The sequence below is a fragment of the Aotus nancymaae genome, unplaced genomic scaffold, assembly GCF_030222135.1.
Source record: "Aotus nancymaae isolate 86718 unplaced genomic scaffold, 86718_ANA_hifiasm-v0.15.2.pri h1tg000018l, whole genome shotgun sequence".
Taxonomy (NCBI): domain Eukaryota; kingdom Metazoa; phylum Chordata; class Mammalia; order Primates; family Aotidae; genus Aotus; species Aotus nancymaae.
The window spans coordinates 17,651,346-17,669,073 of NW_026988430.1; the positions used below are offsets into that span (position 1 = coordinate 17,651,346).

Sequence of the window (17,728 nt, forward strand, 5' to 3'; positions counted from 1 at the left end):
ACTTAATGGAAATTCTGGAAGTTTCTTTTTTTACTCAACTCATTGAAGTCTCTGTTTTTACCATGACTCCTTCCGCTCAAGATATCACAGTTGAGAACTGATCTTTCTCACTGGTCTGGTGTTACTGCCCTGGGTGGGCTGTGAGATGACCATGACAGTAGTCCATGCCCTGAGGTACTACTGCTTCCAGGAATTGTGTTCAAAGGGTATCCCTGTCTACACTTCTCCTAGACACCCCAAACCTCCCACGGCTTTACCACAGTCAAAGAAACAACTCTTCAACTCAAAAACACTACACTTCTTACCTCTCTGGGATGAGCTGACATGAAGCCCCCCAACAGATATGGCAGAGACTGAAAACTCAAATAAATACCTAAAAAGATTGGGTAAATAATGTCAATGAGGGTAGTGGGTCAGCTTTAAGAGACAGCAGAGGCTGGGCACGGTGACTCACGCCTATAATTCTAGCACTTTGGGATGCCGAGGTAGGTGGATCTGACCTAAGCTCAGGAGTTCAAGACCAGCCTGGCCAACATGGTGAAACCCTGTCTCCACTAAAAATACAAAAATTAGCCGGGTGTGATGGTGCACACCTGTAATCCCAGCTACTCGGGAGGCTGAGGCATGAGAATCGCTTGAACCTGGGAGGCAGAGGTTGCAGGGAGCCTAGATGGCATCACTACACTCCAGCCTGGGCAAGAGAGCGAAACTCCATCTAAAGAAAAAAAACAAAAACCAGACAGTAGGGAGCGGCAGTGACCGAGGCACCCTGGGAAGCACATATTTTGTCTAAAAATGAGCAGCAGCTAAGACATCGACAAATTGTTGCTTGAATTTCCATACCTTCCGTTTTTTTTTGAGACGGAGTCTTGCTTTGTCGCACAGGCTGGAGTGCAATGACGCAATATCAGCTCACTGCAACCTCTGCCTCGCGGGTTCAAGTGATTCTTCTGCTTTAACTTCCAGAGTAACTGGGACTACAGGCGCCTGCCACTGTGCCCAGCCAATTTTTGTATTTTCAGTAGAGACAGGGTTTCACCATATTGGCCAGGCTGGTCTCAAACTCCTGACCTCATGATCCACCTGCCTCAGCCTCCTAAAGTGCTGGGATTATAGGCATGAGCCACCGCGTCTGGCCCATGCCTTCCAATTTTTCAAGGAAAGCTGGAAATCTGGATGTTCATGTGATAGCTCTTTTCTTCTTTATTTTTCAAAAATTACCTTCATAAGGTATATTTTGCATATTGATATAATTCACAGTGTACAATAATTTTTTAAATAAATTTACCAAGTTCTGCAACCATCACCATAAACCAGTTGTAGAACACTTTCATCAACTCAATCAGATCTCTCATGTACATTCACTGAGCTGATCCCCTCCCCAGCCCCCGTCCTTACTGCAGGCAAATATTCTATTTTCTGTCTCTACGGTTTTGCTTTCTATGGGCATTTCATATAACTGGAATGATACAATATGTGGTCTCTTATGTTTGGCTTCCTTCACTGCTCATGACATTTTCAAGGTTTATCTATGTTGTTGCATGTACTCAAAGTTTGTTCTGTTTTATTATTGAATGATATTTCATTGCATGGATAGACCACTTTTGTCTATCTATTCACCAAGTTGATTGACATTTAGGTTGTTTTCATCTTTTGGCTATTATGAATAACACTGCTATCAACATTTGTGTGCAGGACTCTATGTCCATATATGTTTTCCTTCTTTTTTGGTAGATACCTAAGGGTAGAAATGTGGGATCATATGGTGAATTTATCTTTAACTTTTTAAAAAGTTGTGGCCAAAAACATAGAGTATATTTAACTTTTTAAGAAGCCACCAAACTATTTCACAAAGTGGCTGAACCATTTTCCATTCCTGCCAGCAGTGGCCTAAGGTTCCTGTTTCTCTCTCTCTTTTTTTTTTTTTTTTTTGTATTTTTTTGAGATGGAGTTTCGCTCTTGTTTCCCTGGCTGGAGTGCAGTGGCACAATCTTGGCTCACCGCAACCTCTGCCTCCCGGCTTCAAGTGATTCTCCTGCCTCAGCCTCCCAAATAGCTGGGATTACAGGCATGCACCACCACATCTGGCTAATTTTGTATTTTTAGTAGAGATGGGATTTCTCCATGTTGGTCAGGTTGGTCTTGACCTCCTGACCTCAGGTGATCCACCCGCCTCGGTTTCCCAAAGTGCTGGGATTACAGGCATGAGCCACCACGCCTGGCCAGGTTCCTTTTTCTCTACATCCTCACCAACATTTGTCATTGTCCATCTTTTCTATTACAGTTATTCCAGTAGATGTGAAGTGGGATCTCATTGTGGTTTTTCTGTTGTTTGTTGTTGGTATTTGTTTGTTTGTTTTTGAGACATGGTCTCACTCTGTCGCCCAGGCTGGAGTGCAGTGGAGCCATCTCGGCTCACTGCAATCTCCACCTCCTGGGTTCAAGTGATTCTCCTGCCTCAGCTTCCTGAGTACTGAGATTACAGGTGCCCGCCACGACACCCGGCTACTTTTTGTATTTTCAGTAGAGATGGAGTTTCACCATCTTGATCAGGCTGCTCTTGAACTCCTGACCTCAAGTGATCCACCCACCCAGCCTCCCAAAGTGCTGGGATTATAGTGCTGGGATGAGCCACCTAGCCCAGCCTTCATTGTGGTTTTGATTTGCATTTCCCTAATGGCTAATGATGTGGGATAGTACTTGATTTTTAAACGTTGGAATTAATTGTTTTTTTTGGTTGTTGTTTTTTTTTTTTAAATGTTGTATATCAGTCCTGTACAGATGGAACAAAACAAGTTCATGAGCTGGAACTGGCCTGAGGGAACAGATGTGGACTTCTGACCTAGACCCTGCAGAACAATGGTCTGTGAACTTTTTCTTTTGGAGATAAAAGCAGCCTAAACTGACAGCAAAAATTACTATAGCGAGAGAAGAGAAAGATTTCTCAGTCTTCTGTAATAAACACGTACACTAACAAAAAAGGATAATTTTCAAAAAGGACAATTTTCAATCTATTCATAATGCCACTTTTTTTTATGGGAAATCATTATGTCACATTTTCATCATGAGTCTTTTAGGTATATATTCGATTCCCCTTTTTAGAGATGAGGTTAAGTAATTTGTGAAAGGCAAAGTTGGATTCAAAGCCAGGTCTATCTGCTTCTAAATCTTGTGCTTTCCTCATTGAGATGGCAGCAAATTCTGGGATGAAGCTACATGGATGGAACTGGAGTCAGAAGTGGCTGCCTGGGATAGATGACAGATACATAGTTGGGCTAGGTGTTGGAAGCAAGAGAGAGGAAGGAATCAAAGAGATTTCAAGAGCAGTTTCATTCACAAAGAGAAGAGAGAGTTTGAGTGGTGGAAGAGGGAGATAGAAGAAAATAGGTTTGGGCCAGGTGCAGTGGCTCATGCCTGTAATCCCAGCACTTTGGGAGGCCGAGGCAAGTGGATCATGAGATCAGGAGTTCAAGACCAGCCTGGCCAAGATGGTGAAACCCCGTCTCTACTAAAATTACAAAAATTAGCCAGGTGTGGTGGTACGCACCTGTAATCCCAGCTACCCAGGAGGTTGAGGCAGGAGAATCGCTTGAACCCAGGAGGCAGAGGTTGCAGTGAGCCGAGATCATGCCATTGCACTCCAGCCTGGGCAACAGAGTGAGACTCCATATCAAAAAAAAAAAAAAGGAAGAAGAAAATAGGTTTGGTACCTGTGGCTTTTGTAGCGTCCCTCTCATCCAGGCAGTTGGAAATATAGGGCCCAAGTGCCAGAGAGCCACCAGGGGGAGAGATACATTTGGGGATATTCTCTTTATTACTACTTTTTTCATCAAGACTAATGTTTTTATGGTGTTCATTCTGGTGAACTTCCTGCCCTCCTCTTCTGATGGTCCATTGAGTTTGTGTTAAAATGATGTAAAAGTTTTAAAATTATGAGAAACCACAGACTCTGTGGCTTACAGGGCTATTTGTGAGCAGATGCGCTAAGCATAGAACATTGCACTGAGAAATGACTCCGGTGGCTGACAAAGTTGAGACTCAGGCCTTAGAGAGGGAGTCACTGGTCTTCTCTAAACACATTTTAAAATTCAGAAGAGGAATATCATTCAGATATTTTGTAAAGTTAATTTGTACTCCATGTGCAGGCTGCATTAGAAGGACAGACTATGGCTTAACGCGGTGGCTCATGTCTGTAATCCTGGCACTTTGGGAGGCCAAGGTGGGCGAATCACCTGAGGTCAGGAGTTTGAGGCCAGCCTGACCAACATGGAGAAACACCATCTCTACTAAAAATACAAAAAATTAGCTGTATGTGGTGGCACATGCCTGTAATTCCAGCTACTTGGGAGGCTGAGGCAGGAGAAGCGCTTGAACCCAGGAGGTTGTGGTGAGCTGAGATCACACCATTTCACTCCAGCCTGAGAAGCAAGAGCAAAACTCTGTCTCCAAAAAAGGACAGACCTCTTCATGGAGAGCCACAAGATACCTGGATACGGGGTAGTGCCCCAGCAGGCAGGTGGGGGTGGAGGAACCAGATGCAGGAGGACAAAGGACAATACAGAGCCTGATTCGGATTTCCCCAGGAAGGACTCTGCACTCAGCTGCCTTCGAGCCTCTTCTGAATTCCACCAACGCTTCCTTATCACTTCCTGCCTTGTTTCATTTTTTGCTTAATTCACTTTTTGCCAGACAAGACATTTCCTAGGCTTAGGCAAACACATCATTATCACACGTACTAAAATGCACCCATAGCCTATATTAATAACGGATTAATAAATGCATCTTGCTGTACATTTTTATGATCTTGATGATTTTCAGGTTTTGGATGAACAAATAATTCATTTTGTCCACGAGATTGACTTTATTATTTTTATATATAATTATGTAAGAGTTATGTTGCCCTTGCCTAGATTCTGCAGACATTTCATTAAATTTTGTTCACTTTGATTTTTCCAGTTTCCTTTCCTTATTTTGGGGGCTACCGTCTCTCAAGTCTCAAACGTTTTCGTAGGCCCAAGAGGATATGACAGCGCTGCAAGAATCCAGCTTTACATTCCTAAGAACCTCTCACAGCCCCTCTCACGTAGGGAGCTCCGATGAACGAATGCAGGAGCAAATGAACGAGTGAATGAATGTGAATAAAGTTTCTTCCATGTCTTCTCTCCAAGGTCGGTTCTCTTCTCATTCTTCTGGAATCTCAGCCTTGCCTGGAGATTGGGCAGGAGAGCCTCTCGCTCCACTAACCCCAAAACTGCGGCCTTGGAGGACAGTGTCCGGTGCCCGGCCGACCCTGCAGAGTCAGCCTGGGGCCCGGGTCGGGACAGCGGCCGCAGCGCGGTGCGCGGCCGGAGCCCGGGCAAGGCCTGTGCGCATGGGCGGAGCGGTGCCCTCCCCCGCATTCCCTCCCCCACTGCAGGTGAGTCGCAGCGACGCGGCCCCCACCCCGCGCAGCTCCGGGGGTGACGTCAGGCCTCTGGACCGCGCTCCGCCCCGCCCCTGCAGGCAGTACAGGGGGCCCGCGATTCCGCGGTGGAACCCCGTCCCGCTGCGGTAGATGCCAGCTGCCGCAAGCAGAGGGGGCGACCGGGCGCTGGAGTGTGCTGCGGCGGCTGCCCGACGCTAGGACGAGGAGCGTGCAGTCAGAGCGCGGACCTCCTGCCGCGGCCCACCTGCCCCGCGCTCCGCACAGCGGTGTCAGCGCAGCGCGCCTGCCGCTGCAGGGTCCGCACCCGCTGCCTCGCGGGATCGCCGGGCGCCCAGCCAGCCTCAGCTGTCCATCTACGCACGAGCCAGCCAATTGCGTGCCACTGTCCCGGCCGCACCTCCCGGAGCCTATGACGGGCGTAAGAGCCAGCCTATGAGATTGGGGCCTTAGTGGCCTGGGCTAGGAGCGGGAGCCAATGAGCATCATTCCAGGTGGGTGGAGGGAGCCGGGCTCGGGAAGGTAGCTTCGTTCGGGTTGCTAACGTCTTCCCTTGGAGATGGGCGCGCAAACCGACCAGTGGGTCTGGGGGCGGCGGTGATGGGCGTGGAGCTGGCCCAATGAGGGTGGGGGTGGGTGGGGCAGCCTCGAGCAGCAGTGCTAAAGGAGCCCGGCGGAGGCAGCGGTGGGTTTGGGACTGAGGCGCTGGATCTGTGGTCGCTGCTGGGGACGTGCGCCGGCGCCACCATCTTCGGCTGAAGGTGAGAGGTGCGGCTGCCCGGGTCCGAATGCACGGCCCAGGGTGCGGGGACAGTTTGTGGAGGGAGTAATGGATCCCGGGCTGAGGGGCCCGGGCGGCTCTGGAGGGCAGGAACGGGGCCGAAGCGGGAGCTGGGGAAGACAGAGGGACTTCTCAGCTGTAGGGTTTATGCTGCGGGGACCTTAGGTTCATTTGAGCAGGGTCCTGGGCTGGGGGGCAATGGGACCCCAGTGGGTGGAGATGGAGAGACTCCTGGAGAGGCGGGGAATGAGGTCCTTGTGAGACCCCTACTGGGATCAGGGCCTGGGTGTGCAGGAGGGCGACCCGTGGGGGGGCTGGGGATGGAGATCTTGGGGTGGGGACGTGAGGACCAGGTCTTCGGTGTGTGGGATCCCTGGGGGCGCGAAGTCGGGGAGCTAGTGTCCCGGCGGAGGTCTCGGCGTGCCCCGCGAGCCAGTGTCTGCTTCCCAGGAGGGGAGGGAATTCTAGTGGGGCTGGAAAGCGCAGTCCCGGCGGTGGGGGCGCGCTGGACAGGAAGGGCCCCTGAGTGGGTTGCTGGGTGGGTTAGACCCGGCGGGACCGGGCACCCCTGAGCACTAGAGGGGTTCACCGAGGGCTTGGAAGGCTGGCGGCGCGCGCCAGACCCGTAGGTGGAGGAACCGGAGAGCAGAAGCTCTGTGCGGCCGGGGGAGCGCGCGGCGGGTGAGGGGCTCCGGAGCCGGCCGCGGGCCTGGGGAGGGTCGGACTCCGCCGACGCGGAGGAAGGAGCACGGGAAGGGGGCGTCCTGCCGCGCCTTCCGTGGAGCGCCTAGGCCGGGGGTGGACGCCCGGCGAGGCCCGGGCGGTTTGGGGGGAGCGAGGCGGGAAATGTGGTGGGGCGCGCTGCAGCAGGACGGCCGGGGGGAGGGTCAGTCCTTGCCTCGGGATCCCTTTATTGTGTAAGCGAGCTGGGCATGGCTCGCCGCAGTCTCTTCATTGCCTTCTGCAGTTGGGGGGTCACACCCTGATCCCATAAAATCGGACTGGAATTGGGTCGGCGGGAAGTTGAAGCCGCGGAGTCCTGGCATTTGCGGGGGCTTTGTGGGCCTGTGGTGGGCGGATGCGGCCCTGGGACGCTGGAGGCCCCCAGCCAGGCCTGCTTGGAACTAGGGCCTTAGGAAGGAGGTTGGCGACTCGGCGGGTCAGACCCGGGCTGGTGAGGTTTGGGTAACGTGGCTTCTGCCTCCAGCCGTTATCTCTGTTTCTTAGGGCCTCTGCAGCTCCCTTCAAGATCACTGCGGTGCATGGAAGGGGGTGGGGTGGGCTGGGGTGGGGTAGGGGAAAGCAGGCGGGGTAGATGCAGACTGCAGATGAAACAAAGACTGCTGTTTTCGCTGAATAATGTAATACCAAACATAATACTTTGGCTTTGCTGAGATTTTGTTTTTTAACGTTGAAACTGAGGATTCTTTGAGTCAGGTTTAATTATTCTTGATAGTATCTCACTCTGGAAAACTTTATAATCTATTTATTGTTTTATCTCCTTCATCAATCTGCCTTTATTAATTCTTCTTTGAGCCCCTTGCTTTTGATGTTTAATTATGCCCAGTCTGTCTCGGGTTCTGGAAAAGTGGCCATTTTATGCATCTCCCTACTTCTGCATCTTAAATTCAGTTCTTCCCCGTCCTTATCTGGAGAAAGCATATGGTGTAATTGTGCGATATAGCAAGAGCTTTGGCAGCAGAAGGATGTGACCCCTGAGAGCCTGGCTTTTCATTTGGACTCCTTAGGGAAATCATTACAATGAAGGCAGCCGGGATGGAAGGTGAGATGGAGGAAATTTTGAAGGGCACGTTGTAGGGTGGAAGACTATATGCTTCAGCGGTTTAGGTACTTTGTTATCACATATGAGGAATTAAAAGTTCCTGGCGTTGGATTCTAGTTTTGGAAATATTTAACACAGTATAAAGATATTAATTGGGAGACGGGGCAGGCCATGAGTAGCAATAGTGGCCTTTTGCGTTTGGTTTGTGTTTGTGATCATTGAGTTAAGCAGAATTTTGATAAATTAGCAGACTTGTCCTGCCCTGTAATACAAGTGACCTCATGGTAGCAGTACACAAATTGGGACAGTTCTGTTTTAGCTCATCTGTTATAGATGGATGCTCTGTCATGGCTAATTTATCTATCCTTCTTGTTTGCCTTTCTATATGCAGGCTGTTCATAAAATTGAATTGTTTGCCTCTGTCCACACTTATAGTAGGGGCTGGGAGGGGGTTGAAAAGTTTGCTGGGTGGCATTTCATTGGAAGTGAAAAATGACCTGGGGGTGGAGCCCCAGGGGTGTGTGTTTCAAACCACTGAGGGATGGGAACTTTGGCTCTGTAGGGGGCTAATTCATACACAGATAGATGATTTCATTATAATTGGGCAGCAATTTCAGATGACACCAGTATCCCTCTGACTATCTTTATGTCTGCTAACAAAAATATTCCTGTTTATCCTTATTTCCCCTAAGTTATGGATATCTTTTTCTGTAAAATATAAAACTTTTGCCAGATTATTCATTGGCTAAGCCTATACTTTTTAAACCATAATTGATTGGGTTTTTATTTAGTAGAAAGGTAGTATATAGCATTGTACACTACATGCCCTTCAAAATTTCCTCCACGTCACCTTCCATCATTGTAGCATGTACTCTGGAGCTGAACTCTGAATTTAATCCCAGCTCTGCTTCTTGTTAGCTGTGTGCCCTTGGGCTAGTGATTGGCTTTCTCTATACCTCAGATTCCTCATCTGTAAAATGGAGATATTAATAGTACCTACCTCATAGGGCTGTTGTGAGGATTAAGGGTTTATATATGTACACCTCCTAGAATAGTGGCTGGCCTTAATTAGTGATATATGACAATGGTATCTGCTGTTTTAAAAATCATAGTATTGTCCTTTCAGCAAAGCAAAGCACTGGTGAGTGGTACACTGTTAAACTCCAGTTATTATCCACACTGGGTACCAAATATACAATGGAGTGAAATGAACGTATTTGACAATCACAATTGAAGAATTAAACTAAACAAAATATCTTCAATGGTCTCATGAACTCTGTCAGTTAAACAATAATATGAGCAGTTACCACCTGCAAAGCCCTCTGGTGCAACGCAGGTAGGGTAAGAAGAAAGTCAGGAGAACAGTACAAAATGTTAGGAGGAGGAAAAGGATTAAATTGCCACATTGACCTGAAAAGAACTTCTGAAAGGATGGCATTTGGGTCAGGAGTTGAAGGAATAATAGATTTTGGTTGTGGAGAAGTTGAATTTCACTATGAGGGTTGGGACCATTCAGGTAAATATTGATGAATAGGGACAGATCCCCTGTTAAATACCAGAGACTAGACAAAATGCTCAAGATACAGTAAGGAACAGACAACTATTCTCATAGTGTTTAGTTGGAGAACAATCTGGAAAAGTGAAAGCAATTGGTAATCCTACTACCCAGTAAAGACCCAGTGAGTATTTGTTCCATTAAAAAAAAAAAAATACATGCGTGTATGTAATTTTCCCCACAAAACTGGGAACATGCTGTATAATTACACTTTTGTGTTCTTAATTTAGTTAAAAAAAATTAAATTGCAAGCATTTCCCCACCTAGAAAAAGTATTGTAAATTTAAGATGTCCCAGTTTGATAAAATAATTTTAAGATATATGATCTACTTTTTCTAGACCCGTTCTAGAAGTTATTTGTTAAATTATTCTAATTTATAGTCACCTGCTAAATTTAAGCATTTAATTACATGTCCAATGTAAAATTAAAGAAGTGTGTGCATACACTTCTTTTTGAGATAGAGTCTAATGACAGCAAGACAGTTTCTTAAGTGCTCTGTAGGATATGCAGCTTATACCTGATAAGAATAGTAACTTGTTATGTTTTGTTATAGTTGGATATTTTCTTTTAATAGATTCTGTCCTTCTGAAAGGTGGAGTGTGTATCCTATTATTTGACCTCAAATTTATCTAGGATGTTTCCCACATCCAAGTCATGCCTCCTTTCTTCTTTTTTTTAAGTTTTATTTTACTTATTATTATTTTGAGACAGGGTCTCATTCTGTTGCTCAGGCTGGAGTGCAGTGGTGTAATCTCGGCTCACTGCAGTCTCTCCCTTCTGGGCTCAAATGATCTTCCCATCTCACCTTCCCAAATAACTGGGACTACAGGCATGTGCCACCAAGCCCAGTTAATTTTTTGTAGAGACACGATTTTGCCATGTTGCCCAGGCTGGTCTTGAACACCTGGACTCAAGCGATCTACCTGCCTCAGCTTCTCAAAGTGCTGGGATTACAGGTGTGAGCCACCCTGCCTGGCCTCCTTTCTTCTTACCAGTGTGTAATGTTCAAGTTGGAAAGAGAAGACCTGTTAATAGTGTTATTAGGCCAGTCCCTAGAGATAAAGGGCTTTTGAAACTATTATGCAGAATGTACGTGTACCCATGAATGTTTTCTGTATTGCACTCTCCCAAGTGGATGCCTTAGAAGACTAATGCAAGTTTAGGTATAAAATATGTTAACAATTTTTACTTGTATAGAAGTTTTAATAATAATCATGTTTGCGTGTTTTTTTTTGTTTCATCTTATTTTGCGATTTTTGTTTTATCCAAGTCTATAACCTTGAAGACATCAGCATATTATTTAAATTGTTATTAATTAGTCTAGAATTTGATTTTCAACCTCTTTTTCTTCTCTAACATACCTGCTGGTAGCAGTGGCTCACCATGGCAACCACCGAACTTTGGAGCAATGGTTGTCAAATGTGGCTGGGGACCAGCAGTGGCAGCAGCATCTGGGAACTTGTTAGAAATGCAAATTCTCAGACTCAGGCTGGACGCAGTGGCTCATGCTTGTAATCCCAGCAATTTGGGAGGCTATGGTGGGTGGATCACCTGAGGTCAGGAGTTTAACAGCAGCCTGGCCAACATGGTGAAACCTTATCTGTACTAGAAATACAAAAATTAGCTGGGCATAGTGGCTTGTGCCTGTAATCCCAGCTACTTGGGAGGCTGAGGCAGGAGAATCACAGGAGCCTGGGAGGCGGAGTTTACAGTGAGCTGAGATTACACAACTGCACTCCAGCCTGGGCAACAGAGCAAGACTCCATCTCAAAAAAAAAAAAGAAAGAAAGAAAGAAAGAAAAGAAAAGAAATGCAAATTCTCAGGCTCAGGCTGGGCATGGTAGCTCACTCTTGTAATCCTAGCACTTTGGGAGGCTGAGGTGAGCGGATCACCTGAGGTCAGGAGTTCAAGACCAGCCTGGCCAACATGATGAAACCCTGTCTCTACTAAAAATACAAAAATTAGCTGGGCATGGTGGCAGGCACCTGTAATCCCAGCTCTTTGGGAGGCTGAAGCAGGAGAATCACTTGAACCTAGGAGGCAGAGGTTGCAGTGAGCCGAGATCACGTCCACTGGACTCCAGCCTGAGCAGCAGAGTGAAACTCTATCTCAAAAAACAACAAAAACTTCTCAGGCTCTACCCTATACCTACTAAATCAGGAACTCTGGGATAGAACCCAGAAATCTGTATTTTAATAAACCCTCTAGGTGGTGCAAATGCATGCCAGAATTTGACAGCCGCTACTCTAGAGGGTGTTTATAATGCATTACATTGTAACGGTAATTTCTGAAGAATCTTAGCTATTTGGTTCTAGTAAATTATTTTTTAAAATTTATTTATTTTTGTTTGTTTGTTTGTTTGTTTGTTTTTGAGGCTAGTCTTGCTCTGTCATCCAGGCTGGAGTTCAGTGGCACGATCTCGGCTTACTACAACCTCCGCCTTCCAGGTTCAAGCAATTCTCCTGTCTCAGCCTCCTGAGTAGCTGGGATTACAGGCACTCGCCACCATGCCTGACTAAGTTTTTGGTATTTTTAGTGGAGACAGGATTTCCCCATGTTGGCTAGGCTGGTCTCAAACTCCTGACATCAGGTGATCCACCCACCTTGGCCTCCCAAAGTGCTAGGATTACAGGAGTGAGCCACTGCACCCGGCCGGTTCCAGCAAATTATTATTAGGGGTTAAAGAGCTGGAATGTGTAACCACTATCAGTGATTATCTTTTAGGATGCAGATAGAGCCCTTTAGAATCTAGAGAAAGTTATAGCACATATATGCACACGCTAAGTGCATAATATTTTTATACCATTTCAGGGATTTCATTGAACTTGAGATTAGCTGATGGACTCAAGAACCTCTTAACAATCTTAGTCTACTTTATGATTTCCTCTTGCCTACAAAGAACCCCTAGCATTTTGGCTAGAGGAGTGGAGTGGAGGGAGGGGAGAAGTGGGGATTTGATAGAGCAAGAGTAGGTACTCAGTTGGCTTCTTCTATTGATTTGAAAGAAGTCATGGAAACCATGCCTATGAAATTTTTAATAACCTGGAATTTGGAGTAACAGCAAAAATGTTTTAAGTTGGTATCAAATCCCAAAAAGACCCTGTCAGGCAGTCATGATGAGTCACATCATCAGAAAGATGAGTGATGGATGTAAGATCCTGCCATTTGGTTCAAAAAGCCAGTGCACAAGTAGAGGAGGGGACGTAGCTTAGCCACAGAGTGTTGGAGCTTTCTCTGCCAGCCCTTTGTGAGCCAATGGTAAATGGGTGCTAAGTAAACAAATGACAAATGCATTAATTGCAAATGTCACAGAACCAGTACTTTCCTCAATGTGGCCAAGATTGTAGATGGGTCCTTTTTCTTCTGCACAGGTCAGACCATATCTGGGCTATGATATTTGCTTCTGGACCACACACTTTAGAGGGAAGACAAGCATGTTGTAGTCTTTTAGGCGGGAGATCAGGCAGGAGAAGGAATGTTGGTGAATGAGGAGTGGAGTAGCTGTAGGGTAGGAATGGAGGCCTGAACAGCTACCATGACAAATTTGAAAGGCTGTCATGTGAAGCCAAGTTATACTGGTCTTTTATGGCCCCATTTGATCACATTAAGACCTCATGGGGCCATAGAAAAGCTATCGGGAGACTAATTTGGGGTATTCATAAGAAGAGCTTTAAGTCTGTTATCTGAGGGTAGAATGGGAGGCATGTTTTAGATTCTTTAGATTCTTTACTCTTCTGACAATCATGCGTTTTTGTAGCTATTTCCTTGTGGGCATGTTAATTCTGGTAGTACTTCATGAACCTTTTATTATCCATCTGTGTTTTATTTTTTTCCCTTCTTAACTCCCTGTTTAATTTGTGGTGAGGGTGAAAGAGGAGATGAAGAAAAAAAAAAGTCAACCTGTAACTTTGCCTCTTTTCTTCTGCTTTTTTTTTCAGCCCTCAGTAATTGAGGGCAAACCCATCAGACAACCAGAGTCATAATTTGTGGTCACTCCTGAAATTTACCTTGGAAACTCGGTTAGTATGGCTGCAAAGAGGTATACCCCAGCTCCTTAACACAGAGTTAATGCTTAATCTAAGGTTTTAAGTTTCTTAGAAAAGAAAAACATGTAAATTCATTTATATTTCTTAAACATCTAACTTTGCCCTCTTCCTCTTCTCCTAGAGGCAATTGCTCTTGGATCCTTCCATTTACAATGGCACAGAGAACTGGACTTGAGGATCCAGAGAGGTATCTCTTTGTGGATAGGGCTGTCATCTACAACCCTGCCACTCAAGCTGATTGGACAGCTAAAAAGCTAGTGTGGATTCCATCAGAACGCCATGGTTTTGAGGCAGCTAGTATCAAAGAAGAACGGGGAGATGAAGTTATGGTGGAGTTGGCAGAGAATGGAAAGAAAGCGATGGTCAACAAAGATGATATTCAGAAGATGAACCCACCTAAGTTTTCCAAGGTGGAGGATATGGCAGAATTGACATGCTTGAATGAAGCTTCCGTTTTACATAATCTGAAGGATCGCTACTATTCAGGACTTATCTATGTAAGTATTTCTTCCAAATAATCATGTGAAGTGGTGGCTAGGAATTATGTAAATTATACATCTTGCCATAATCAAATGAGAATGTGGAATACCCAAACTCTCTGTTTAACATTTCTATTTCTATTTAAGATAGAAAGATTTGTTGCTTGCTTACCCAAGTCTTGCTTTTCTTTGAATCTTAACACGTTCAATTTAAATAATACAGTTTGTAATTACATATAATAAAATAGTATTTGAAGGCTTTCATAGTGGTGCTCTGGAGCCTAATAAGGTGGGAGAGAGCATGTAGCAGGAAGACTAGAAGGTTTAATAAGGTAAAGAGAATTGTATTAATAGGATGCAGACAGCAAAACGGTAGAAAATCAAGTGCATACCCAAGAGTATAAAGTAGAGGGGCTGTAAGCTTAGAAATTTCAGTGGACAACATGAACAGCTTCACTAGATATAGAAGTAGGAAAGATGAATGCTGAGATTTTTAAGAGGAAATAGTTCAGGGTAAGATTCAGGCTGGCTGGGGTTGTCCTGTAGTTAGCAGCTGACATGTATGTTGCAGTCACTGACTATGTCGCTGACTCTGTAGAAGAAGTTATCAAAAATAATAAGAGATAAGGTAGAGAGAAAAAATGTAAGCCAGATACTAAAAAAAATCTAAAATGACAAAGTAGGTTTGAGGGGATGGTAGACAGAGGTGGCGATGATTGAAGTAGGTGGGGTGTATAAGATTTAAACTGACAATGAAGGGAAGTAGGGAGAAAAGTTGATGATCATGGTTTGAAATTGGAAAAGGGTTGTTGAATTTTGCACAAGGACTGTTAAACTGAAGCTCATGAATAATTCAAAACTTCAGTAAATCAGAGCTAGTTTTCCCACAGAATTAGTTTAAGGACTATTTATTAAGCACCCTCTGTGCTGTAGGTGCTGGGGATAGTGCAGTGAAGAAGATAGGCCAGGTCTCTGCCTTTGTGAAATGTCTGATGAGGAAATGAAATAGGGCAATGGAGAGAGTAAGTAGGAGAATAGCTTTCTACGATAGGTCAGTGAAGGACTGTTTGTGAAGGTAGCATTTGAGCTGGAGTCTGACTGGTGGGAGGCAGCTAGCCATGAGAAAAGCTGAGAAAAGAATGATTCATTCATGACCTTTGCCAGAGTAGTTTCAGCCAAGCCTGATGGATCTCCCTTATTTTCTTCTCTGTGAGATAGGGGAGTAAGAGGCCACAGGGTTGGAACAGTGGCTTGAGGAGATGGAAAGGCTTAGGAACAACCCTTTTCCAATTTCAGACTAAGTCATGGATAAGAAAGCAACTGGAGAGTGGCATTGAGAGTCCAGCTGAGACTGAGTAACCACATGTAGGGTGACCGCAGTTTTGTCTGGCTGTGTGATTTTGCCAGACTGTGGGAGTGCCCCAGTATGGGGGGCTTTGGATCTCCATTGCTACCACAGTGAGAAGGGGATTCAGTAGCCGTCTTTGGAGTCCTCGTTCCATAGGAACGGGAGTCTGGATGGGAGGGGGCTGATGGATCAAGGCCTGGAGGTTTTAAGAATGTTGATGAACAGGGATAATGGGGGTGAAGGAGTGAGAAAACTGCAAAATTGGGAGGTTGTGGTCAGATTGTAATGTCGACATGTAAGATTTGAGAGGTAGAATGTTTTCAGAGGAAGCCCATTGCAATACATTGTGCAGGTATGGAAATGTGATGTCACCATCAAAAGCTGTGCAGTGTGGAGAGGAGGCAGGCTGCCTTTCTGCCAGCCTTCACCTTGATTCCCCACACTGGCAGTTGGAGGTACCTGTAAAGGGAGCTAAGTAGAAAAGGAATGAAAGAAAGAACAGTTGTTTTTTTTGTTTTGTTTTTGTTTTGCAGCCAATCCACATAATTCAGAGATTTTACAGTTATCACTTACTGAGTTTGTTAGATTTTTTTCCAACTTAACTCACGGGTGACCTGAGTGAACTTCCAAGTTTCTCTTCAAAGCACAACCACCTTTTTCAGGAGAATCTGAGTTTTTCCTCTAAGTCTCAAGGTCACAAGCAGAGGTGGGGGTTTGGGAGGATCATATCTTCAATTAGTTGGGTGGAGAAAGGGTTCTTAGGGTTCTAGTTGGAGAATGTGACTCTAAAGAAGTCTCTCTCATTAAGAGGATGGGGTTAGGGAGAGCCATAATTGCTTGCATTGTGATTAATAGGTATTGGGCTTTGGAATTAACCAGCCAGTTGAGCTGATGAGTTGAGACACAATGATATAGATATTAGCATAACTTGGGTAGGACCTTTTTGGACATATTTCTATAGATGAGATATAAATTTATTTAAACAAATTAGGTTGCTAGCAGGTTTCATTTTGTTCTTTTCTTACCTTTTCATTGGATTTATTCTCTCTGACCTCCAAATTCTCAAATCATTCATTTTCATCTTCTTTCCTAATAAAACAGTTTAAAAACTGTAAATGTCTTCTCTAATACTGTTTTAGCTCACATTACAAGTTTCTATATGTAGTATTTATTTTTATTCTTCAGTTCTAAATATTTTCTAATTTCTATGATGATTCCTTTAGTGAACCACTTAAAAATGTATTTGTAAAATTTCAAAATGTTGATTTTTAAAGGTTATCTTTTTATTATTATTGATTTTTAAAATAATTGTATTTCAATCAAAGAATATAGCTCATATAGGAGACTTTTTTGTGTAGTATATTGTCAGTTTTTATGAGTGGTCTATATGTGTTTGCAAAGAATGTGTATTCTCTTATTGTTGGATATAGAGTACTATATATGGCCATTAGATTAAGCTTTTTAATTGTACTGTTTATATCTTCCATAGCCTTGCTACTTTTTGTCTGCTTGTCAGTTATTGAGAAAAGAATGTTAAAAATCTCCCATTTTGTTTTATCAAAGAAGTATGCATCCCTAGATGACGTAGTTTAGTTTTGCCTGCTTTTGTTTTTGTTTGAGACGATGTCTTGGTCTGTCGCCCAGGCTGGAGTGTAGTGGCGCGATCTCAGCTCACTGCAACCTCCGCCTCCCAGGTTCAAGTGATTCTCCTGCCTCAGCCTCCCTAGTAGCTGGGGTTATAGGCTCAAGCCACCACACCCAGATAACTTTTTGTGTTTTTAGTTGAGATGTGGTTTCACCATGTTGGCCAGGCTAGTCTCAAACTCCTGACCTCAAGTGATCCGCCAGCCTTGACATCCCAAAGTGCTGGGATTATAGGCATGAGCCACCACGCCCGGCCTGGTTTTGCCTGTTTTTGAATTTTTATATAAATGAATCTCATAGTGTGTAGTCTTTTGTGTCTCTTGTTGTTGTTGGCTTAGGATTACATTTTTAAGATTTATTCATATTGTTTTATGTTGATGTAACTAGGTAGTTCCCAAAGTGTGGTCTGGACCCCCTAGGATTTCCCAGAGACCCTCTCAGGGGAGCACACAAGGTCAAAACTGTTTTTATAATAATACCAATATGTCATCGGCACTTTTCACTGTTGACATTTGTAGTGATGGTGCAAAAGCAATGATGAATAAAACTCCTGACACCTTATCATGAATAAAGGCAGCATACTAGTACCAAACTGCACTAGTACCATTTTATTCCTCACTGCCATTTATTGACAGTTTAAAAAAAAAAATGCAGTTTCACTCAAGAAT

At 44.7% G+C, this 17,728-nt stretch overlaps 1 protein-coding gene across 6 annotated transcripts in view; it reads left to right on the plus strand.

Annotated features, from left to right (window-relative positions):
- The first annotated feature begins 6,074 nt into the window (after positions 1 to 6,074).
- MYH10 (myosin heavy chain 10) overlaps positions 6,075 to 17,728 on the plus strand; it is a 152,314-nt gene continuing 140,660 nt past the window's right edge. For all 6 annotated transcript variants that reach the window (XM_021674717.2, XM_021674721.2, XM_021674719.2 and 3 more), the window contains exons 1-2: positions 6,075 to 6,183; positions 13,711 to 14,086. In XM_021674717.2, coding sequence (XP_021530392.1) covers positions 13,742 to 14,086 — 345 coding nt within the window. In that variant the 5' untranslated portion in view covers positions 6,075 to 6,183; positions 13,711 to 13,741. The remainder of the gene's footprint in view (positions 6,184 to 13,710; positions 14,087 to 17,728) is intronic.